A 14,498-nucleotide genomic window follows, 5' to 3' on the forward strand; every position below is an offset into this window, starting at 1 on the left:
CCAACAGGCACCAGGAGTGAGTCACTTGAACACTTGAAGACACTTGCTTGCACTGTTTGGTGCAAACATTCATTCATAATCATTGTCCTTTGCCTTTCAAAGTTAAGGTATACTACCGGGTACTGATGCATTGTAGCAATAAGGAAATATTACTGAACCATCTCTTCAGAAGTAGAACGCCTGCTGCATACTTCTCACACCTAAAAAGGGATCACACTTCACAAGTATTGATCTTGGGAAACATTTGTTAGAGTAAAAATTTGTAGCCAGAGTTGGCTTCGAAATTCTGATACTACTGGCACCGACGTTACTGTGGCATCATGACTCGGAGCAAAATTTGCTGACACTGCACAGTTAAGTGCTGCATGCAGTTGTGGCAGTGCGTGCATGTGGTAGCTGCAGCAACTGCATTCTTGAAAAATGAAGCAGCATTGTGCAAAATTGCTTGTTTTGTACTTCTTGGGTGTACATGCTAGGGCTCCGGATGTGGCCAGAGCCCACACACTGCTCCCTCATTTGTCCCGCGTGTCTTGAATCGTTGTTGGTAGATCATGTGCTGGAACATAAGGTGCAACGTACGTCGGATCGCATGCCAGATTGTACCGTGTGTTCAGCGCTTCATAGTAAATTATTTAAGGTGGTCTAATGCATGCCAGTATCTTTTTTTCTTGGGGGTTAGAGAGCTCAGACTTTCAATGACACCAACGTCTTCCTAACCAGCACTTCCAAAGAAGCAACACCAAATACCCGAAATATGACGTCGGTACTGCTTAATTAAGCATGAGAACGTGAAGGATGGGCAATCTTGTACACCCCTTGTCAGGTGAACATCCCGTGACAAAACCAATGCAGAGGCGACAGGGGGTGCAGCAGAGGGATTATGCCCTTCTTATTGGTCACCCCTGGACATGCCCATGCTGAAGATGCATGGATACACATATGCACCGTAACCCTATGGCCTGGAAGGCTTACAGCTAGACTTATTGTATATGAAGAGAGAAAAGTTGCATGGCAGCAACAAGCTTACTACAGTGGAACTTCGATTATACGACTTTCAGGGGACCGCGCAAAATCGTCGTATAATCCGGGCGTCGTATAATCGAAAAACCGAGAATATAGGCAGTGACGGTCATTTTTGCCCCACAACAGCGGGCACATAATGCCTAAGAAAGTCCGCGGCACAAACGTACGCTGCTCCGAGGAACGTAGATTAAATTAATTGAAAAAATGACAACCACGCATTTTATCGGAGGTGTGAACGAACCTTTATTTCTCACCTTTTAAAAAAATCTGTGATTTTCTTCTGAGAGTTTGCCCAGCCACGACGCATCAGCTTTCTTTCGATAGCTGCAACATCTGGCAGCAAGTCGCCGATCTCATCGCGTGCGCAAGCAAACCGTCGAATGTGGTCGACGTAGCACAACACGTCCGCGTAAGTCGGAACGGACACGCTAGCCTCTGCAGCGTCGTCCATCTCTTCCTCGTCGGAAGTTCCCGCAGTGTCGGGACGCACAGTTTCGATAATGTCATCCAGCGACACTTCACTGCACACTGCAACGTCGTCGTCGGCACCAACATAGTCCGCGAAAGATCCAGGCAGCTCCAGGCTGCCGAACTCTGGTTCATCGTCAACAGGCAGTGCAGCTTCACTGGTAGAACAAGCACCACTTCTATTAAAGCCGCAGTGCCTGAAGGAGTTGGCGATAGTTTCTGGCGTGACTGCGTCCCATGCACTAGCAATGTAGTGCATTGCGTCAAGCACAGAAAGTTTCTTATCCAACTGCTTGCGTTCCATGCCCGCCAGCCGACGCTGCACCAGAAACTTCCGATATTTCTGTTTCATGCACTTGATGACGCCAGCGTCAAGTGGCTGCAGCTGGCTAGTGCAATTGGGGGGCAGAAATACAACTTTCACATTTCTCAAATGCGACATATCTGATGGATGGCATGGCGCATTGTCAAGCAGAAGAAGAATCTTTCTGTTCTTAGCCCCCATTTTGGAGTCCAGCTGCTGCAGATATGTAGAAAACATAGCAGCCGTCATCCAGGCTTTCCGGTTGAACGTGTACTGGCACGGCAGCCTTTTCAAATTCTTGAAGCATCGCGGCTTCTCAAACTTGCCGATCACGAGGGCAGGAAGCTTTTCAGAGCCGTCTTCATTAGCGCAAAGCAATACGGTAAGACGCTCTTTGCTTCGCTTACCCCCGTGACAGCTCTCTCCTTTGAATGCCAATGTCTGTTCTGGCTGCATATTATAAAATAATCCAGTTTCGTCTGCGTTGAACACGTCGGACGGTTTGTATTCCCGTATCAATTCCGGCAGCAATGCAGTCCACTTTTCTACAGTGTCGGAGCTGACTGACGCGCTCTCTCCACAGCAGCGGCTGTACACAACTCCATTGCGTTTTTTAAAGCGATCCAACCAGCCATTGGAGGCTTTAAAGTCGTCAATGCCGCAGCGCAATGCAACTGTCTCAGCCTTCTCCTTCAAAATTGCGCCATCCACGGCGATTCCTGAACTGCGGGCCTGACGCAACCACTCAACGAGGGCCTTCTCCATGGCAGCATATTTGCCATCTTTCGCGGCCTTCCTGTTCAGGCCGAACTTTGCCGCATTTAGTAGGATGCTGTCCTTCTTCGCGAGGATCGTTTTCAGCGACGACTCGGGAATGTTCAGGTCGCGGGCAATGCTGGCCTTTGTTGCTCCGTTCCGCTTCTCTGCCTCCTCGATTATGCGAAGCTTTTCTCCGAGCGTCAGCGGTTTTCGGTTCCGCGACATTGCGAGACGCAGCACTCGCAACCAAAAGTTCGAAAGCTTCCTCGCACACCAATGACCGAACACAGAAAATTTTGCACTTGGACACAGCAGCTGCGGCGCAGCACAACCAACCGATGAGGCAAACACGTGAAGGAATGGCTGAATGGCAGCACGGCAGTAGGCCTATTCGATTTGCAAGCTTCGACCAATCGCGAGCGGCTAAAACGCCCCAGCCCTCTGGTAGCTAGACAGCGGCGAGTTCCAGTTCCCGCGGCTGTCGCAAACATTGGCTCAACAATCGCCGTTCAACACGTCCGGTATAACGACACGAAATGTAGTGAAAGTTATCGTATACTAGAAAGCGAGCTCGAGATTATCTGCCATGTTATCTGCTCACAACGGTCACTGCGGTCACAACGGTCACGGTCACTACAAAACCACCCAAAAGAAGAGAGAGAGAAAAAAAAAAAAGGCGACAACGGAAGTGCGCAGTGCAATGCGACAAAACGAATGCGCTCCGGCTGGCTCCGGCCAACGTTGGCTCTGGCTAGCTATGGCCGACCGCGTGTCGAAAAATTGAAGAGGCCCTGTGGTGGCAGCGCGGATACGAACTCGGTTCCTCGGTTTCCCGACTTTTTTCGCCCGGCCGCAGTGTGTTTGCGTGCCAGCCCGCGTCATCGTAGGTCTTTTTTTTTCTCGGACAGTCCAGCAAAGCGTCGTACGAGGCGGGGCCGGCGTAAAATTGCGTCGTACAATTGAGGTTTTTAATACATTATTTCTATGGGGGTTTTGCCGGGACCAAGCCAATTCGTCGTAAAACGCGGGTCGTCGCAGGACCGGGGGACGTATAATCGAAGTTCCACTGTAATTGCGACAAAGCACATGACCCTCTGCTGTGCCCAACCAGAATTTCCCTTCCCTTTGCACCCCATTCATTACCATAACAAACCCACAGTTATTAGCTCTGTGAGTCACAATACTCAGCTTACTCCACTCACTCGTCAGAACCTCAAATGAGAACACATCAGCTGCTCACAGTTCCTCTCTAATCCAATCCACTATCTTTCCCTCTCTCTAACAATGCGCTAGAGTTGAACCCCTTCATAAGTGACACCCACCGGGGTGCAGTTCTTGTCTCTTATACACGGTGTCTCTTATAAGCCTTATAAGCAGGGTGCCAGGTTCGCATTTTCTTACCAACCCCTATTTCAATGTAGGCACACTGGTGTCTCATATCCCCAATTGTCTGTTATACAGTCGGGCCCGCTTATAACGAACTCGAAAGTGTCGCGAAAAGTGGTCGCTATATCAGTAGTTCGTTGTATATTGACTAGCCTTTAAAAATGTGCGATTTGCGGCCAAGCCGTTTTTTTTTCTGTGCACTTTTATTGAAGTGCACCCAACCCCTCCGGTGACAAGCTAAGCCTTTTCGAAGCGACGCCCGCTACGTGCTCACGAGTGAATTACTCGCCTTTGCTGTGAACTGACACTGTTTCACCGAAGCGCGGTGCTGCCACGTGGAGCCGATCATCCCTGGCTAGTTGCGTGCAATGCGTCCCCTACTCGGCTCGCGGAGTCACTGTCGGGCCGCTTGCTGTATGCCGTATGCGTGCGTTTGTACGTTCTTCGTGCCTGCTTCACTCCGGACCGTGCACGGGTGCGGAGAGTAGCCTGTTCGTTCAACACGACGAAAACAAGCATTTTGCAAGCAACGCGCACTCTATGTCTCTGTGATGCTCTCGTGGCCCTGCACGACGATTCGCGGCGCACTTGAGTTGTCACCTAGTCAAACACACAGTATAAGTTCGCTGTCAGTGCATCGACGTTTCTCGGTGCCCACGCCGCTCAACAACAGCGAGCTACTTTCGTTTCTACAAAGCGAGGCGCACTTTAAAAAAGCGGTCTCGCACGACGCGGCGGCGGCGAACTTGCAAGCTGCAGCATGGCGCACTTGTACCGCCGTCAATCCGCACAGTGTACGGCGTACGCCACACGCGCAGCCGAGCAGATATCTGCAGATGACTGTGATATAAGGTTGTCGGCTATAAGTCATAACTGCACGTTCATCGACGGCCACCACCTCGCCTTCGCTCTTTCTGGTGCTTATCCGCGAAGGCATCGCCGCAATCGCGTGGAAATCGTTATCACCGATCGACCGGTCTCTGCTGTTACCGAAAAGACGGACGACCTTTTGCGGCACAGTGTGGCGTCGAGGAGTTTAGGAACGCAGTGAACCTTTATGCGATGAAAGTTATTGCGGTTATAATTTCTTGCATTTATGCCTTCTTGCGTTCCAAGGCATTGTTTGGTTCATCGCAGGCGGTCGTAGCTGCAGAGAACGGCGTCAGGAAATGTTACCGTGCGAAAGCTGACCGCAAGGCTTCATGCTGCCTCCCTTTTTTTTTTCCTCACTGCCATTCTGCCACTGAAGAAAAGGCTCGAAAGTGAGCGACTTCGCTCGCAGCGCCCGAAATCTGCGTGCGGTGCTCGCCGATCTGGGATATCTTAGTCGCAAGTAAACTGGAGCGGGGCACGCGCGAGCGCGCGCCCCTCTCACGCTTTAGAAGGCCTGTTTCAACTTTTTTCGCTTCGTATGCACCATATTTTTACCGCGACCGTGTCTGAAGTGTTCGTTGTAAAAGTAGGAGGCTTTGAAAAATGTTCGCTATATGTAGACGCAGCTTCAATGTTTAGCACTGGAAAATCGTAAGTGCACCCAAATATGGTCGTTATAACCGATAGATCGTTATACGTGGGATCGTTATAAGTGGCTTCGACTGTATCAGTGCCTTTTATAAAGGGGTCCAACTGTATTGCTTTTTCGTTGCAATGCTTGTTGCGCAATCTTTATGTTTTTCCGAGTCTCCGTCAAACCCTGAGTTTCGGACTCATAGTTTCGCAGTGGAAGAATGCGAAGATTATGAACTTGACAGATGCAGTTTCAAGGCATGACTCTGAAATTATAAACGGCAATGAAAAGCGTAGAGAAAGTGTGCGCAACATCTCACCCGTTTTTCTTGAGCTGAAAATGATTGCCGGGGTTTGGAGAACAGAGACCGTTGTCATCACCAAACAAGTTGTCAAGAATCGTGGATGGGGACATCACTGGGCTGTTGAAGAAAAGGAAAGAAACAACACACACTATAAGCACGTTCTTATTTGTTATTGAACCAAACAAATCATTTATCTTTCTCTCTGCTTTCCGACCCCTTCTGCTGTCTGCATGCAGGTGTTGTGCGATTATCGAAGCTTGTCTTATGCAACATACTTAGGATCATTCACTTAAAAACACGTAAACATCCTTTTTACTTCGTGTAGTTACCAGGCAAGCACCATGATTATAAGTCAGACTGCACATGCAGGTCTGTGTTCTACCAGAAGCAGTACCATATGCCATATTTAAGCCATTATTTTCCTTATCTTTCAGCACTTTTCAAGTTTGACATTGGCATGCTTGACTCCAGGTCCTGGTGCCGACCTGTGAGGCAATACAAGCTTCACTAGAAAATATGTTCTGCAACCGGCATAGCTGACATGACCACAGCAACAGGCAGTCTTACCTTGCAGATACACCGCTGGAGACACCATGGGGCTCAGTGACTTTGGCTGTGACTGTGACAATGTGCAGGGCAATGATGTACGTAAACGTGATCTGCAAGTGGTACCCTGGAACACAGAAAGTCAATAAATCAGATCAATTAGCCAATCAATTCTTACCAACTCTATACAGTCACCAACTGATAATTCAACATAAATTGATTATTTGGACAGCTACACCCACAGATGTAGTATGTAAGGACAACAAAAATTTAGGGCACATTATGGCGCACCGTGTGATACTATTCAGACACCAGACAGTTACAGTTTAACGGGCTTCGTGGAATAGCGTGCTTAGGGGAATAGCATGATCAAAATGCGCATGCGTAGTACTCTAAATGACCCGTAGGGCTCACCGTACGCACACTATTTTTCAGATTTAGCATTACCATGTTTGCGTGGTTAACGTAATGCACGTAAAACGTGGTGGCGGTTTTGGACGCCCACTTCAAACTGAAGCTGGCAATACTGTTGAAGGATTCACATAGTTCACAGCCAAGGACTTAGTTAAATGGCTTCGCTTGCCTTCAGGCAGCTTCGACTATCGAGTATTACGGATAACTTAGCGGGATTTTGGGGATCGCTTCCCATTTTGAACGTTCCTAGGCTTAACAAGAAGATCGGTGTCAACAAATATGCAACATATAAATTTTTGCTTTTTGTGTCTGATTCATATTTATTTACTTTTATTATTACTAAAAAAATAGCAATACTGCTGCATGCAGGGATAGAGGTGAGCATTTTCAGCTTTTTTTTTTTCACTTTTTTAACGCATTCATCCTCTCCTAGGTGAAGCCATAGTCACAGCTTAGCACGCAAGCACTATCCCGCTCAATCGCACTAAGCTAAAACGACTGTCCGCAACATTTGCTGCACGTTAACGCTATTCCCTTAGCCTCTGCTATCACGGTAACAATAAACTAAAATTGTCTACCATCTGTGAGGCTGCGTAATGATTTAACCATCAAGTCGAGTAGAAATAGTGATACTATTTTCATTTAGACCACGTACAAGCATTTCTTTCTTGGTGCAACTGGTGCAGCATTACCTCCATAGTAGGTTCAGCATAACACTATGGAGGTATAGGTCAGAATGGAAGTATAAATATGGAGGTATAGGTTAGAGTGATTCTCTCTCTTGGTCACCTTTATGCTGAAGAGTGATCACAACGGTGAGGGGGTGCTTCTGAAGACACTTGGCCACACTGGACAGACCGGTTCCACTGCGGGTCAGCCTCCTGTGCCGTTTCTGCACAGATGATGGAGCAGGCAGAAGCTATATGTAATGACGGCGAGCTTGGGCCTGCACAGGACTGCCTTTATCTTGATGCTTCCCTCAAAAACTAGCAAAAAAGGAGTTGAAAGAGCAACGTTAATTTGGCTGGCTTTTCTAGGGTGAACGAAACTAACAGTGTGGCAAGAGATGGAAAATGAACCGCGAGAACTAAGTGTTAACAAATTAAATGCTTCCTTTTAGTGGCACGAGCAACGAGGCACACTGTTGGTTCTCTTACAAGTGCTTCCGGTCCAGCACTTACTTTCGCCTTTCCAAATATTCATAAAATGTGTTTTAAATACAAACCGGAACATAGGTCGAATTTAAAAAAAAAAAACGCGATGAAAAGTCGACTCTCGTCTTATATACCGGTCATTGGCAGAAAAAAATGCGGAAGTCTCGCAACAATGGGCAGCTGAAGTCAGAAGCCTCCATTGCCATCGTGAGCATCAGCAGCGGCGGGCTGGCGGCACCGTTGGGCAACGCCATTTTGCTTTTTCTTCTGTCAAGTGTGGCTGCTTTGGTTATCCGCTGTTTTTATTTTTCCGTTTCCTTCAGAAATGAGTGGAAGCCGACGGCAGTTTATGATAGGCTTTAAGGAAAAAGTTATCGAGTATGCCAAAGTGCACAGCAACCTGGCGGCACAACGGGAATTCGGTGCATCAGAGAAAAGCGTCCGATACTGGAGGAGCCAAAAGCAGTGCATCACATCCTGCAGCAACCAAAGAAAAACTTCGTTTCATGGACGGACTGCAGTGCACCCCGAACTGGAAACGCTACTCGCCGAGTTTGTCCAGGAGCTGCATGCAAGGTCGCTACCCGTGACAGCGGAGTGCATCCGCGTGAAAGCTCTCGAGATAGCACGTGACTCTGGGCTCACGAGGGCGCAATTCAAGGGCTCGCCATCGTGGGTGCACCGATTTATGAAGCGGAAGGGCTTTGCGCTGCGGCGGCGTACTTCCGTGTGCCAAAAACTGCCCGAAGATTTCGATCGCAAGCTGGTCGAGTATCAGCGCTTCGTCGACAGCGTTGCTACATGATGGGACACATGGGCAACGCTGACGAAACTCCAATCTGGTTTGATTTGCCCTCGAACACAACTGTGACCGCTAAAGGATCAAAGCAAGTGAAGCTCTTGACAACGGGCAACAAGCATTCGCGATTTACAGTGATGCTCGTGTGCACAGCCGATGGAAAGAAGCTGCCCCTTATATCGTTTTCAAGAGAAAAGGGCTACCAAAAGAAGACTTTCCTCGAGATGTGATCGTGAGAGCGAACAAAAAAGGGTTCATGAATGAGTCTTTCATGCTCGAATGGATCTGGCTCGTGTGGAATTGGCGACCCGGTGCGCTTTTTCAGCGACCGAGCATGTTGGTCCTCGACTCATTTCGAGGCCACCTCACGGCCGATCTGAAGGGAGCCCTGTCCGATGGCAAGACGGATCTTGTCGTGATCCCTGGGGGACTAACATCAATCCTCCAGCCACTGGACGTAGTGCTCAACAAACCCTTTAAAGATCGCGTGCGCGAGCTCTACAATGAGTGGATGCTGGGCAACAATCCCAAGACTCCCACTGGCCGCCTACGACGTCCACCTCTCGTGACCGTTTGTGGCTGGGTGTCGTCAGCATGGAAATCTCTCCTGGAAGAGACGGTGCGCAAGTCTTTTCGCAAATGCTGCATCAGCAACGCATTGGATGGAACGGAGGACGATGCACTCTGGGACGTTACTAGTGACAAGCAGGCGTCGTCCGACTCAAGTTCGGACGAGTCTGAGTGACAGCACTTTGTGGCCTTCTGGCGTTTAACTACATATCAGTGTCCAAATAAAAAGAAATGTCACCACAGTGCAGCTGGTTGTGTCGCGCATTTATCAAGGTAAGGGCGCGCCGCGATACTTTGCGATTTTTTTAAGTTTCTTTTTTGGAGATTCAAAGTTTGGGGGGTCGACCTATATTCCGGTCCGACCTATATTCCGGTTTTTACGGTAATAAAATTGGTACGAATTTGATGATTCTCGTTCAAGTTAAGAGTTATACTGCATACATATGCTATCAGAGCACGAGTTAAGATAAGGGCAAATTAGCTGTCAAGATAATTAATGAAAACTATTTCAATGAATTCATTGAATGAGCAGATGGTTTTCTAGTGAGCAGCTGGGATCGTTGTGGTGCCTGGAGGAGCAGATCTCAACAACGTGCTTCACTGATGCATTGATGCATGCAGGCTTCTTTGCACGTGTCAACCTTGTCAGAAAATCAAATGTTGGACTACAGTATTTTCCAAGAGATACATGGCCACACGATAAGGTGTGTTCTTGTTCGTCGACAACTTTTGTCAGGATGGCAGGCCTCACTATATTTTGCGACAGGTTTCAAAGCCTAAAATTTTCACGTATCAATGTTATAACTGGCTAGAAGAGATCGAGAGCAGCCAACTCACTCCCTTATTTGATTCCTCCTGGTCCGATTCTCCACTGTCCTCCTCTGTTGTCAGGGAGATTGTCATGAAAAAGAAAAAAAAAATCAAGACGTCTCCAATTTCTGCTAACGAATCAGGCAACGAGTGATTGGCAGAATAGTAAAAGAATGGTCAATCACACTCAGTCACTAACAGTTTGGCAAGCTAAGTGCTCCCACACAACTCGCACTCATTAGCACTCGCTCACATTCCTACTCACGCCCACTCACACTCACCAGCCCTCAGGCTGTGAATAATCACTTCCAAGTCACATGTATACTAGCATCTGCACAAGCAGATGATCGCGTCCACTCCTATTTGCACTTACACACATACTCATTACACACCTAGGCTCACTGACAGCAACCCACATTCACAAATCATGTCCACCTGAAATAAGCGTTACTTAGATTTAATCGCGCTCGTGTTAAGTGGCCCTCCGTTCTTTCCGCACTCATCCCTGTTCCAAACCCACATTAACCCGCACTTTTTGTCACTCACTGACGCTTTATGTAGTTCCTGAGGAATGTAGGTGGGGCGAGTATGAAGTACAGGGTGGTCCTTTATGAAAGGAAACATGTGAGCATGTGACCTGTGCTCTGCGACGATTGCTTAGAGCGCCGACAACAGGCAGCAACAGGAAGTTCGTACGCTTTCGGTGTAATCTATAGTGAGAGGAATAACTCGGCACAGCCGATACATCTTCCAGATAGACTTCTCCACTAGACGGTCGTTCTGGTCGTCAAGCGATAATACGAAAAGCAGATGTACTTCATCTTGCTGCAACTTGCTGGCGCTTCAAGCAGCCACTGCAGAAAACAGGCCCCGCACTCATGTGTTCCTCGTCATAAAGAGCCACCATGTACATGTGAGTGAGCACGTATGTCTACCTATGCAGACAAGTGAAGCAGCATAGTAAACATCGAATGTTGGCAAGCGAGAGACAAACAAGTCCACCAAGCCCTCTGAACAATGAATCACAGTTGTACTGCAGCATTAAAAAATATTCCCAGAGCATCAATGTAGCACCTCGCGCCACTACTGGCACTACTGCTTCAGCTCTGTTCTAGCTCTGCTGTTGACAACTGTAGCTAACATTAACAAAACTGGCTAGCGAACAAAATAACAGTGGCACGGGTGAAACAGTTTGCCAAGGTTCTCCAACACAGGCAACAAATACTAATGCTATACATTGACAGGGTGTGAATCAGAAATGATCATAATACATAAGATCCTGGCTCTGAATGGGCAACAGTGAACCAGAGGTGACACCATGCTGGCACGTTCACTTGCTAATTATCATTTATTGTCAGTTGTATAAATGCCATTAAAAATTCTCTGCAGTATCAAGGCCCCTCATACATTATATGAACTATTCTGTTATGAATTACTACAAATTTGATACCCAAGATAAACAGTAATCAATGCATTAACAATATTAGGCTTTCAATTAGTTCGAAACGCCTGGCAGCTGCAGATCATTAACGAAGCAAAGCAGTCTCTTACAATGGCATGCAACCTTCTAAATACACGTGCATACATACCTTGCTTCTCTTGCGTCGTTTCAAGAAGTGCCTTGGATTCCTCCACGCTGCCTTCCATGCCAACCTCAAAGCAATCACCTGCCAGACAGCCCATGGTGCGATAATTAAAGAAACAAAAAAAGGGGGAGGAGAAAGAAAGAAAAGAAAAAAAAGAGAAAAATTCATGAGTCATTCTACTTGGTGGAGGTGGATGACCAGAGAAACTGTGTCGAACGCGGCACAGAGGTGACACATAATTTTGATGAAAGGTACAGAAAGGTACAGAAAGGCCAGGGGCGGATTATCCAGGGTTCAAAGGGTTCAAATGAACCGGGCCCTCCGGTTTTAGGGGGCCCCCCAAGGGCCATAAAAAATGGCCGACTTCGTTGTTTTGTTCGAAAAAGTTTAACCCTCCTGCTGGATTCCCCTGATAGAAACAGATTGTCTATTTCAATAATCAATATACATGCTTCTAAGAGGTTGTTCGTTGCATAACGTGCATAATCTTGAAGTCAGCTCACAGTTCTGCAGTCTGTGGTAAAACCTTTTACTCGCCCAAGACCATGCATCGTGTAGAGGGAAGGAGCTGATCCAGCGGATGGACTCATAGAGCAGCCTGATGAGGATTTTAGCAGCTACGGTCCAACACGCAATGCGAAGGCGCATAGAGAGTGGTTCCTGTTTGAAATATCGTTTAATGCGCTGAATGAAAATAACCGGTATGAAGCTGACGCATAGGTATGCTATAGTATGCTTTGATTATAGTGTAAACAACGTACCATGAAATATTTGTATGGTACGGAACTTCCTGATTATGCCAGGACTCCGAAGGAGTAATGGTTCGATTCTTCGCTTCTGGCATTGCCGTTCTGTCTTAATTCCTGCTTGGTGGTTATATAGGGAAACTTAAGAGACCATCACTTGGTAAAGGTTGTGCGCAGGAAATATCTACAACATATATCCACTATCTGGCCGCCAGCAGACCCTCACTGCGATTGCTTGAGCGTTGTGGTGGGGGTCTTCAACTGACCATCACTTTTGAACTTCTTTTAACACTTTTGAACTTCTAATTCGTGAAAAGCTTGAAGGTTCTTGCCCTGATGTCCATGTGGCTCTTAGAATTTTTTTTTTTGCTTAATGGTCACAAATTGCACTGGTGAACGATCATTCAGCAAACTGAAATTGATCAAAAACAGGCTTCGATCAACGATGACCGACAGCCGCCTCAGTGATTTGTCACTGCTGAGCGTAGAGACGGAGGTTCTTAGGAGGGTAAATGTTGAAGAGCTGATCAACAAACTGTCTCAGCAAAAGACACGAAACGCTTGTAGAAACGTACATACCTTCTTTCTCTACTTAAAAGAATAATGAAAACAGAGAACATGTTAATAGGTATACACGCCCCATTTCAAGGTTGCATTTCTGCGAAAGAGTTCACCAATTTTGTACACTGTGTTTAAGAAGAAATATTTCGTAAAAATATCAAGATATTCCGCATTTAAACGCAGAAGAGATGTGTGCAATGAATGTGTTTCCTTCTCCTATAGCCCTATGAAAGTGAATATTGCCGGCAAAAATGTAACCCTATTACATTGTTTAAAAGCGACCGATTTGTGCATAAATGAAAATATGTGTGGTCGTTTTTCGAGTCTTATTGAAAACGCTTTTGTGAAAGTTCTACACGGATCTCATTTTTATAGGCGCCACCTTTTCCGAAAGATTTGGCCCACCCCCTTCCCATATTGAAGATATTTTAATTTTAAACCATCTGTATTACTTGTTGGGATCAGTAGGCATATACAATATGCATAATAGCACTATATTGAAATGCTGCCTTAGAAGAGCTTAAATGTGTGTTGTTGCATGAAATCAAAAGTAGCTAGACGACTGGTAGCGTATTTACTGTAAGTACGTGCGAACAGTTTCTGAAAAGGCCCACCTGTCAACTTCGGCAGTGCTCGCACGCAGGCAACCGAAGCGTGCGCTACTGAATCAGTGAAGCTGAAGCAGATAGAGGAAGCTATTTTTCACAAAGGCGCTCCCTGATTTTCGAGGGAAGATGTCCTCTCTTGAAATAAGGGTAAACAACGCTATAGATTAAGACGAATGGAAGAAACACACACGGCGCTTGGACTGCACTGTCGTATGCATTCCTTCTTTTCATCTTAACTTCTCGCAGAGTTTAGTCTTCTTTCAGTATGATCCAAGGAACCAGACAAATCTTAATGCTGTCCATGTGTCTCCTGATATAGTTAATTATTACGATGACAATCTCTCCACGTGCTCCGCAAGAAAGAAAACGCCCAGGTGATATTACACACTCCGGAGAGGCTTAGAATAAATGTGGTTTGTGTTCTTTGCAGCTAAATCTAAAAATCGTCAAGCCTCAAGCATGACCAGGTGACAAAGCGGGAAAGAAAGGGGGCGGGGCGAGGGGCCCCCCTTATTTTTTTGAACCGGGCCCTCCGCACATTTAATCCGGCCCTGAGAAAGGCACAGAATTTTTAAAATTTAGCATATAATCCACCTAGATTTTTTAATTCTCTAGGAGTGATACACCCAATACCGACACACATATCCGTCTATTTTTTCACTGTGATCAGGTTTTGCCGATTAAAGCTTTTAAATATGTTGTTGCTGGGTGCAACCTGCGCCTTGGTGTATTGATGAAAAATTCTGGAACACGAGGTGTTGCTGGAGACAACATGAAGTGGTCTCATTTTCTTGAAGGCTCGAAGAAGACAAGACCGCTTAACGAAACGTTGGCTCCAGCGACATTCCGTGTTCAAGCATTTTTTCATCTTTTCAAGCTTAAACCTTGTCCTGAACATCTGCCTTACTTGGATTACCTCGGTGTATTGAAAGTTATGCTTTGTTGGTTGCTGT

At 46.7% G+C, this 14,498-nt stretch overlaps 1 protein-coding gene across 1 annotated transcript in view; it reads right to left on the reverse strand.

Annotated features, from left to right (window-relative positions):
- The window catches only part of LOC119391402 (THO complex subunit 5 homolog), a 45,717-nt gene that overhangs the window by 17,064 nt on the left and 14,155 nt on the right, over positions 1 to 14,498 (reverse strand). Inside the window, 5 exon segments of the mRNA XM_037659085.2 lie at positions 5,767 to 5,868; positions 6,319 to 6,424; positions 7,501 to 7,603; positions 10,072 to 10,115; positions 11,634 to 11,711. Coding sequence (XP_037515013.1) covers positions 5,767 to 5,868; positions 6,319 to 6,424; positions 7,501 to 7,603; positions 10,072 to 10,115; positions 11,634 to 11,711 — 433 coding nt within the window.

The sequence above is a fragment of the Rhipicephalus sanguineus genome, chromosome 4, assembly GCF_013339695.2.
Source record: "Rhipicephalus sanguineus isolate Rsan-2018 chromosome 4, BIME_Rsan_1.4, whole genome shotgun sequence".
In the NCBI taxonomy this organism is placed as follows: Eukaryota; Metazoa; Arthropoda; class Arachnida; order Ixodida; family Ixodidae; genus Rhipicephalus; species Rhipicephalus sanguineus.